Below are 10,473 nucleotides of genomic sequence, written 5' to 3' on the forward strand. Positions count from 1 at the left end.
CTCCCAGCAACCCCAGATGCATCCCTGGACAAAGCCACAAGACTTCCCCGTATTCCACCGAAGATAGGTCACACAGGGCTTGACTGCCGAGAGAGAGATGACAGCCAAGGTTCAGAGAGCTGGTGATGACATGTGTCTATCACACCCGCCTTCCTCCCCTTCCAACAAAGAAAACTTCATAACCATCTGTAGGAACAAGAATTCCATTCCATCCCATTGCCTCTCGGGAAGTCCCTCCTGTTATCTCCTCTGATCGTTAGTGTTGACAGCTGAATTAGGAAGAACAGCAAGACCCAGAAGTGATGCACAGCCGGAGAGAGAGTACACTGGCCAGGGAGGTGGGGGAGGATGCGTGGGCCATTCAGCCCTCTCCCTCCGGGTGGAAGCGCGGTGCCGCAGAGGGCTTTGTGAACGCACAGGCTGGCTTCTTGGCTGAATGGCAGCGGACAAATTACTTAATCTCTCTTAGTCTGTTTCCTCAGCTGTAAAAGGGAATAACAATCCCTCCATTAACAGGATCACTGGGAGAACCAAATGAGATCATGCATGTAAGTTTCCTGACACATACCAGACACAGAGCAGTCAGACTAATGGACACCACCTCCTCATTCATATTTCTCAGTTGCGTCCTCTCCCCAAGCCTAGCTTGGATCCTGCTTTCTCCCAGGCTCCTCCTCGGCCTCCTCACCCAGTCTCCCTGCTTCTGCCCTCCGCCCCCTGCCACTGCCAAAGGCGTCCCTCTGCAAGGGAAATCTGCTCTCATCCCTCCTCTCACACTCCCCCCTTGAACCACCACAGACTCTCTCCTTAGTGACGTTCCAGACTGTTGCTGACTAGCCTGCGTTTCTCTCTTGAGGCTCACCCATCATCACCAGCCCTACTAGCAGGCCGCACACACGGGGTGCTTCGTGCCTCCCAGACCTTTTCACATTCTGCGCCCTCCACCAGGAACGCCATCCCCAGGGCCGCCGCCTTGGCCTCCTCATCTTTCCAGATGAAGCTCAGGGGCTCCAGAGCCACCTCTGTCCCAAGAAAGCATCCCTCACCATGTCCCCCGCTGGGACTGGGGTGGGGACTCCTCCCTAGGCCTTCCATGGCACCTGTCACCCTGCAGTGTAGTCACCTGCTCAGCTCTAAATCCTTCGGGGGCAGAGTGGGGCCCTTCCTCTCAGAAGCCCCAGCCCCAGACACTCCGTCAACACTTGCTGAATGGTGTATGATTGCTCCCAGAGCACCTTGCTAGAACAGTCATCATAACACCTGCCCCGTAATTAAACCCATCCAGACACTTGTCTCACCACCCGCCCCCGGCCTTCCCCCTGGACCCCAAGACTTCCTAGAGGACAGTGACAGTTTCTGACTAATTCTCACTATCACTTTCACATGGGGCTGAGTCCAAGTGTGGAGACGGATGCCATGACTCCTGAGCCTTACAGTATAAGGTATTTGCAGTTTCCTCTTCCAGGTCAGAGAAAGAAACCCATGGCCTCCGAAATGAGGCACGGTACAGCCCATTATTGATTTCGCCCTTCTCTTCCAAATTCCTCAGGAAACCTGGCCTCCTGGGGCTACAAGGGGGGGGTGTTGGGAAGCAGGGCCACCATCCATTGAATGGACTTTAGCCAAGCCTGGACTCCAGGCTTCGGGCAGCACCTCTTCCCCTGCTCAGCAAATTCAATAAACGCAACAGAGCCTTGAAATGCTTAAGTATCGACAGCTCCAATTTACAGACAGGAAAACTAAGGTCCAGAAGGGTAAGGACAAATGTCCAAGTCCCCCCTATGAGTTAGAGGCAAGTGGGGGGGATGGTCATGGGAAAGATCTTGACCCCAAAGACAGGGTCTCCAACAGGTACTGGGCTGCTCACAAGGTCCCCATCCTGCTGGCACTCTATGCCAGCATGGGGAGCAACAATGACCCTCCTCCTCAAGTCACAGAGAGGCAAACCAAGGCCCAAGAGGGGCTGAGTCACCCTGATGGCAGAGCAGCACAGGAGGAATAAATGAGAAGGGCAAGGGCTCCTAACGCTCATGAGGAGAAAAGTCTCATCTCAATGGTCAGGAGGATCTTGGCTTTGGGGGACATTGGCCATAGCAAAAGAGAGAGTCGCACATCCTAGTGAGGACAAAGACATGGTCACCGTGCCGGCCAGCCAGCTGCAATGAGGACTAGTCATCAAGGTGAATGCAGAATCTTCACGATCTTCTGCAGCCTTGCCTCTGAGCCCGGGGCCTCCACACACAGAGCAGGGCACCCTCAGGGCCCATGAAGGGCTTGGCACTGCCCAAGGGCAAGCCCCAGAGAAATGAACTAAGCGGGCTCCAGCCTCTGCCCGGCTTCTGATGTCCCCTGACCTTAAGAAAGTCAGGTAACCTCTAACACTCTGGTTCCTCTTCTGGAAAGCAGAAGAGGAAAATTAGTCTCCTTGAAGAAGATGTCAGGAGGATGGTTGGGAAGCAGTTTCTAAATTATCTTCAAGCCTCAGTTTCTTCTCCTGAGAAATGGAAAATAATCTCTAGAGGATCTCTCTCATGCTGTTGAGGAAGAGTGTCACACAGCAGGCTGTGTGAAATTGCTTTGTCGTGGTCGTGAAATGTAATGACCACTGGGGTCATGTCCTCCTAGTCTAGCTGCTCCTTGGGGGAAGGAATAGGTCTTACATGTTTTTGATCCCCACACCATGCGTAGTACACAGCAGATACTCAATAAATAATTATTGGCAGCAAGAAGAGAGGGAGGGTGGAGAGAGGGAAGAGACGAGAGAGAAGTGGGGCACAAGGATAGAAAAAGGTAAAGAAAGAAAAAAATGAAAATGAAGGGCTTGTAGAAGTGGTAGGGGGAGGAGAGAGGGAAGCGTCTAGTGGAACTTAAAGGAGCAGGCAGAAGGAAGGGGTACAGCCGGGGTGACAAACCAGAGTGTCTGATCTGGGCTTGTCTTGGTCTAGAGGGGCTATCCCCAGGGTCTGCCCTGCCCCAGCTTCCCCCCCTATTTTGTACCAGTTTTCCATCTCAGAGGCAAAGCCTCTCCCTTTCTGAGCCAGGCCAAGCTCCTAAGAAGATAGGAACTCCTCTCCCCACCCCAGCTTCAGACAGATGGTGGCCAGCCACCCCAGGCCTCTGGAGGTCAGAGGGAGGGAAACAGAGTGGATGGGATGTATTTTTCCCAGGCTCTGGGGGGGCCTGCCACCCTGTGTGATGTGTGCCTTTCCACTTCGTGCCATGTAGGGACTGGAGTGAATGTGTCAGCGGCCCCAGGGTCTGCTGGCTTGTGACCATGGGGCACCAGAGTGTGTGGGCTTTAGTCTGACTGTCTGTGGGGGTCAGTGCTGGTGGGGTCTCGCAAACATGGTGTTGGGGAGATAGGTGCCAGCATGAGTGTGTGAGGGTACATCCCAGAGTGTGTGTTACAGTGAGTGCAAGTGACAGTGTCTGTATGTATCTGTGTAGGCCACCATGAGTGTGCCAACATGAAGGTGTGGTAGAACTGATGTGTGTGAGAGTGTGACGTGTGTATGACAACATGACTGTCAGCAAGAATGTGTTCATGAGTGTGTACCAGTGAGTGTGTGACGGTGTGTCATTGTACGCGATAAGCTTGTGGCAGTGAACGTCCGTGTGTATGCCAGCAGGAGTGTGCCCATGGATGAGTGTGCCCGTGTGTCTCCAGGAGCGTGTGTGCCATTGTGTGTTAATCTGCCCCCTTGCGTCTCTGCGTCTGCTGGCCAGTGCTGGGTGTCAGCAGCGAGTGAGTGTGTGTGTGTGTGTGGCGGCGGCGGCGGCGGCCAGGAGCTGCGAGCCAGATGGGGCGTCCGGGTCCTCGCTCTAGGTACCCCCACCCAGGACCCCCCGGGTCTCCCCGGCCCCGTCAGCGACCACACACAGGAGACCTCTGGCACAGGAAAGCTGCGTGCCGCGGAGCCCGGCGTCGGCGCTCCCGGGGTGACCGACTGGAACCCCCGCCCGAGCCCTCGCCCAGGTCGCCTCCACGGGCACCCGGCCGGGCCGCCACCGGCACTCACCGCGTCCCTTTGTCGCCCATGGTCCGCCGCGGCCGCAGGAGGTCTGAGGCGACAGCGCCCAGGCTGGAAAATCCCCGGCCGGCAGGAGGAGCGCGGGCCAGCCGGCTCCCGGCTCCCTGCTCCGCCTCCTCCGCTCTCCCGGCCGCCGCCGCCGCCGCCCCCGCCCCGGGCCCGCCCGCCGCGCAGCACAGCGCCCGCCGGGGCCGCGGCCAGGGGCGTGGAGCAGTGCGGGAGGGTGCGTGTGCCTGCGCGTGTGCTTGCGTGTGCGCGCCAGGGCAGGGCGGCGGGCGCGTCAGGGCCTCAAGGCCGGTATTTGGGGGTCCACACCGCCGTGCACCCCGCTGTGTGTCTGGTGTACGTGAGGGCGCACGCTGGGGTGTCTATACGTGCGCGTGTGTGCACGCGAGTGTGCCGGTGCGTGTGCACGGCCGTGTGCTCCGGACGAGTCGGGAGTGTGTTCGTGCGGTGGAACGGTATGCACGTCTTTGTGCAGTTGTGCATGTGTGCAGGAGGGCTCCCTGGTGCTAGCGAGGCAGCCTTTTGTGTATGCGGGAGGGTGGAAGCCCAAGGTCGGCCCACCCCAAGGCCTAGCTCCCTCCCAGGGGCGCCCCTGGTAGGGCGGGGTGAGGACCTGTAGGAGACCCCGGGTGCCTGGCACCGCCTTAGCCCTATGCCTCACCCTCCGCCACCCCAACTCCCCGCCCTTCTGGAGAGATAACACCCAACAACCCTACAGGGAAAGGAAGAAGGGGCCGAGGGGGGGTTGGAGAAGGCAGCCATCAACGCTGGGGAACTGATGGGGGGGGGGCAGAGACCAGCAGGGGGCGGGTGGAGGTGACTGCCTAGGAAGGGGAAGCAGTGAGCACAGGAGGTAAGGAAGAAGCTTAGAGCTGGTCTCCTGTGGCCTGGGAGACTGACCTGGTGGGGTAGGGTAGCACCATGGAAAGGCCCCTACCGAGCTTCATGGCTTTTTATGGGTGACACTGGACCCCAGCCCTCTCCAAAGGGCTCCAAACACACGAAGTGAGATACTTATGGCTTGCAGAATTGTTCACAGGTGTTTGCTGGCCTCCCCGAGTGCCCGGCAGGGGGTAGGATCCCAGTAGATGTTAGCCCATCCCTCTGCAGACATCTTGGTGTCCTGTAAAACCCTGGCTGGGACCCTGCTGCCCCTTCCTGCTGTCCAGGTAGTGGAACAGTATGAGGTCCTTTCCACCCCTTCACTGCTGGGATTTGACTAATTGGACCAGACAGATCCCTAATATTGGCATATTAATGGGAGGAAAGGAAGCTATCATTTACTCTTATGTGATTGTGGGTCTGTAAATATCTCCTGTAATTACGTTCAGAAGCAGTTACCTATGCTGGTTATATATAGCTGGGTAAGGATATCCCAATAAAATTACTGTAATTATGTCCAGATAGGCAGGTGGTTAAGGAGGGGTGTGCTGATAGGCAGAAAGGGTGGTCCAGGGTCTGGGCAATGTTGGGAATTAAGAGAGTGTGGATTAGAGCCCAGGACTTTCGCCTTGGCCTTGGCCTCTGGACTTCACCCTTACTCCCTCAGGGAAAGGAGAGAAGCCACCTACTGTTTCTGCTGAGCCCAGGGACTTGAGAGGAGCATACCAGAGTCCTGTGTGATGACAGGAGGCTCACTGTGTGAGCTTGAGAGGACCCTAACTGGGATGGAGAGATCAGCTTCTGCCACTCTCCGCATCAGTTTCCCCTGGGAGAACGGGGTCAACCTAGCCACATGATCTACAATGGCTCTCCTCATGGTGATGCCCAAAGCACCTGGATTTTACATCTTAATTCTCCCTTTGACTCAATAAATGCTTATGTTTAGTTTGCTACAAGACATAATGTGCATTACTTCCAAGGAAAATGAATGGTCCACGAAGATGCATCAGATTGTTTCAAGTAACTCTTGCCCCCACACAGCTCTTCCCAGCCCATTTGGGGAAGCATGGCTCTAATGCTCTGGGGACAGTGAACAGATTGGTAGGCTGTGCAGTTAACAGGCACGATGTCAAGTACATCCCCATGAGCCCATAAACTTCATGAGGGAGTTAATGGTGTCCCTGACACTACTTGATGTTCAGAATTCTATGAGATAAATTCTCTTCTCCGTGTTTTATAAATAAGCAAGCTGATGCTTGGAGAAGCTATGTAGTTTGCCCAAATCCATAGCCTCTTGGGGACCTTGGCCTCTGACCTCCCCTTCTCCAGCTCCCCCCACCCCCACCCCCACCACCAAGGGAAGCTAGTATATGGAAGAGCCAGAAGCTGGTCTTTGATTTACTCTTCATTCATTAACTGTTCGTCATATATGCCATGCGCTGTTCTGGGAACTTACAAATCAGTGATCTGTAGGACAAACAGGGCTGTCATTCCAGTGAGGGATCTAGGATGGGGGAAGAGGGGTTAAGAGGTATTTTTGCTTTACCTATCAGGACCTTCAGACAGTATAAAATATTCTTAGTATCATTAAAATTAACAAAGATGTAAACGTGGTATGTTGAGGAGAACACTGTAAGTATAAATGATCTAATTTCAAGCAGTACCAAGTATTAGGAAGGAAATAAAACAGTGAAGAAACCAAGAGTGATGGGGGCAGGTATACTCAGAAATGGGCTCTTGACCTCTGGGTAAAACCTGCAGGTAAGGACCCGTGATGGGTGGTGTGCGGTGAAAGCCTGCAGGGAGAGATGCCCAGGCAGAGGGAGGAGCAAATACAGAGCTGGACCCTTCTGAAGCCCAAGAATAGGGTCAGGGTGCCTGGGTTTGGGTGAACCAGGGAAGCAGAATACAGATCCTACAGCATTTGTTGTTGGGTTGAAGAGTTTGGAGAGCCAGTGGGGGACACAAGAGATGAGAAACAGTACATGCTTATATTTTGAAAGGTCACTCTGGCTGTTGGCTGGAGAGGTGTTGGACCAGACAAGCAGGGACAGTAGGCAAGAGAGAGCGGATGGTGGTTTGGACAATGGTGGTGGCAGCAGAAATGAGAAGGAAAGGGGTTCATGTATATTTGGAGGTAGAGCACCTGCTCAGGGACCAGGTGTGGACAGTGGGAGATCCAGGGTTGCTCTGAGGTTTGGGGCAGGTCTGTTTGTTCCACCCCTCATGCAGGCCACCTCCCCAACAGATTTCTTCAAGGGCATTGAGGGTTGAGAGTCCTGGAGGCTCCCTCCTTCTGGTCTTGACCCCATTTATTATGCAGCCTCCATCTGCAAACCAGATTGGTCTTTCTAAAAGGCAAATAGATTCTACTACTGAGGTTCGTAGGGATGGTCATGTCCAGCTCTGACCCAGCCTGGGCCAGTCATAGCCCTGAAGTTCACCACTCACAATAATAACCCCTTACCAAAAGAGAAAGAAAGATATGAAGTATTATTCCTGCTTTATAGATGAGAAAACAAAACCTCTAAGAGGGAACGTGCCTATGTCAAGGACATAGCAAATAAAAGGTAGTTCACCAAACCTGTAGTTCAAACCTAAAGCTTGTGCTTAGCAGGTCAGGTAGTTGAATGTCAGATTGAAGAAGGAGTGAGTGGGGGCAGGGAGGGGGGTTGTTTCTAGCTCCTTGTTCAGCAAAGGATGTGAGGTTGACTGATGCATGCCTTTGATATGTTAAAGATTGATAAACTAGGGAGATTCTCTACTTTTGCCCCAACCAGAAATCTAGGTGTCATCTTTGACTTCTCCTTTGCCTTGCTTGATCCCTATTGGGCCATCCTGGACATCTACCTCCTAAGTGTCTCCCAGTACAGCTGAAGACGTAGGCAGGAGCCGGACCATGCTGGGCCTGGAGGGTCATGTTAAGGAATTTGGTCTTCATCCAAAGATCAACGAAGATTTTTGAGCTTTGAAAGATTTTAAGCAGAGCGGTGACATGCTCTGACCTGTATTTTGAGACAATGGCTCTGGCCGTTGCGTAAAGGATGGATTGGATGTGGGCCGGAGGGGATGCAGAGGGGAGGGACCTTGTTGGCAGTTCAGGGGAAGGACGATAACCACATTCCAGGGAGAGGACATTCAATAGCTGCAAAGCCAGGCAGGAAGGAAAAGGGTACAGCACTTTGAAAGAATTCAGATGGATCTGCGGCCAGAGCACAAAGAGGGGAGGAGCAGGACTGGAAAGGAGGATGGAGCCGTTATCTTGAGGAAGCAGGCTCATAGCTGGGTCAGCTCCCCAGTTTGGCAGGGTGTAACGAGACCTCCAGTTTGTTTAACAAGATTGCTGTTGGTGGGATTGTTGGTATCTAACTATCACTCAGTGGACGATTCAAGGTTCTCATTTGTAATTGACAAAACCAATTCTGGCTGACTCAAATATCCAAAGAACTTATTGGCAGGATATTCAGATAGCTGCTGCTGCTGAGGAAGGAACGCCACAACTGAAACCCCCAGCTATTGCCAGCCTCAAGCTTAGCCCCAGAAAGTAGGTATGGCCACTGCCACATCTTTGTCCCCGGGAAGGATTCTTCACTGACTCTACATTCCCTGAGGCAAATCCCTCCACTCTTCAAAATCCCCCATGATTGGCTGAGCCTGGTCACGTGATCCTACGTTTGCAGGCAAGGACCCTGAGAAGCTGCCTTGTTGGCATTTGTGATTTCCATACTGGGAGGCAGCCTTTGACTTACTCCAAGACTTGTAGGGGAAAGGATTCCCCAAATGTAAGACGGGAATTTAGAGGCTGAGCAGCCAAAAAGTACAAATACCCACTCTACTACAAAATGCAGCTGAGTGAGTTATGGTAACCACTCAGAGCCAGAAGATGACAGGAAGGGACAGCTACCCTTGCTAACTGAGAGGCCTTTGCTGGGTCCGCGTGATATTGTTAGCTTTCTAAAGAAGAGAGGCAGCAGATAGGATTCTAGTAATGGTGAAGTATCTCCTAGCAGACTAACCCCTGTAGATAGCAATATAAACTTTGAACAAAATATAAAAACAAGAATTTGAAGGCACTGGAGAACAAACAGAAACAGTCCAAAACCGGAGGGGATTTTGCTCTTGAAAGATGGGAACCACACTGGCGGGTATCTGCCTTTATATGCTCTTCTACTGAGGGCCCTTCCCTCTAGGGAAGCTGGGACTCAAGCAGAAAGTTTGAGGGAGCTGAAAGCTGTTTGAGGTATCAGAAGAAGGAATTTGAGAATGCTAGAATGACTAGAAATTGACAGGGGGACGTCCTGGGAGGGAGGGAGCTACAGAGGGGCTAAGACTCCAAATCTTTGTATAGGTTATCCTCTGAGGCATGGACAAAATCATGTAGTTTCAGCCCCAGAAAAAGAAGTAACATGTCACCAAGGCAAATACGCGGGTGACAAATAAGCAAATGAAAATGTATCCATGTCTTCTGTCATTAGGAAAATGTAAATTAAAACAGCAATGAGATACTCCTAGGCACCCCTTAGGATGGACAATTTGAAATACAGACGTCAAATGCTGGCAAGGATGCAGGGAAACAGGAACTCTCACCCATTGCTGATAGGAATGCAACTTTGGAAGACAAGTTTGATGGCTTCTTACAAAACTAAACATACCTTTACCATACAATCCAGTAATCAGCCTTCTTGGGATCTACCCAGATTAGCTGAAAACTTATGTCTGCACAAGAACTGAATAGGTGTTTACAGTGGCTTTATTCATAATTGCCAAAATTTGGAAACAACCAAAATGTCTTTCAGTAGATGGATGGATAAATAAACTGGGGTACAATAAAATATTATTCAGTGCTAAAGACAAACAAGCTACCAAGCCACAAAAAGACCTGGAGAAACCTTAAATGCATATTACTAAGTGAAAGAAGCCAATCTGAAAAGGCCACATGCTACATGATTCCAACTATATGACCTTCTGAAAAGGGCAGAAGTGTGGAGACAGTAAAAAGATCAGTGGTTGCCAGGCATTGAGGGGGAAGGGAAGAAAGAATAGGTGAGCACAGATGATTTTTAGGGCAATGAAAATATTCCTGGGGCGCCTGGGTGGCTGAGTGGGTTAAGCCTCTGCCTTCAGCTCAGGTCATGATCCCAGGGTCCTGGGATGGAGCCCCTGTCAGGCTCCCTTCTCCCCCTCCTTCTGCCCCTCCCCCTCCCCCTGCTGGTGCTCTCTCTCCCTCTCTCTCTCAAATAAATAAATAAAATCTTAAAAATAAAAAGGAAATAATCTGTATGATACTATAATGGTGGATACACGTTATTACTTATTTGTCCAGACTCTTAGAATGTAAGACACTCCTAGTGAATCCTAATGTAAACTTGTGATTATAAGGTGTCAATGTAGGCTCATTAATTGTAACAAATGTACTACTCTGGTGGGGGATGTTGATAGTGGGGGAGGAGATGCATGTATGGGGGGTGAGAGGTGTATGGAAAATCTGTACCTTCTCAGTTTTGCTGGGAACCTAAAATTGTTCTAAACAAACTTAAAGACTGATAATTTTTTA

General features: G+C 51.8%; 1 protein-coding gene across 2 annotated transcripts in view; it reads right to left on the reverse strand.

The window, feature by feature from the left end:
* Positions 1-4,151, reverse strand: part of ARRB1 (arrestin beta 1) — a 70,683-nt gene extending 66,532 nt beyond the window's left edge. For both annotated transcript variants that reach the window (XM_080815498.1, XM_080815497.1), the window contains exon 1: positions 4,020-4,151. In XM_080815498.1, the coding sequence (XP_080671624.1) occupies positions 4,020-4,039 (20 nt within the window). In that variant the 5' untranslated portion in view covers positions 4,040-4,151. The remainder of the gene's footprint in view (positions 1-4,019) is intronic.
* Positions 4,152-10,473: the final 6,322 nt, after the last annotated feature.

Source organism: Martes martes, assembly GCF_963455335.1.
Source record: "Martes martes genome assembly, chromosome: 10".
Classification (NCBI taxonomy): domain Eukaryota; kingdom Metazoa; phylum Chordata; class Mammalia; order Carnivora; family Mustelidae; genus Martes; species Martes martes.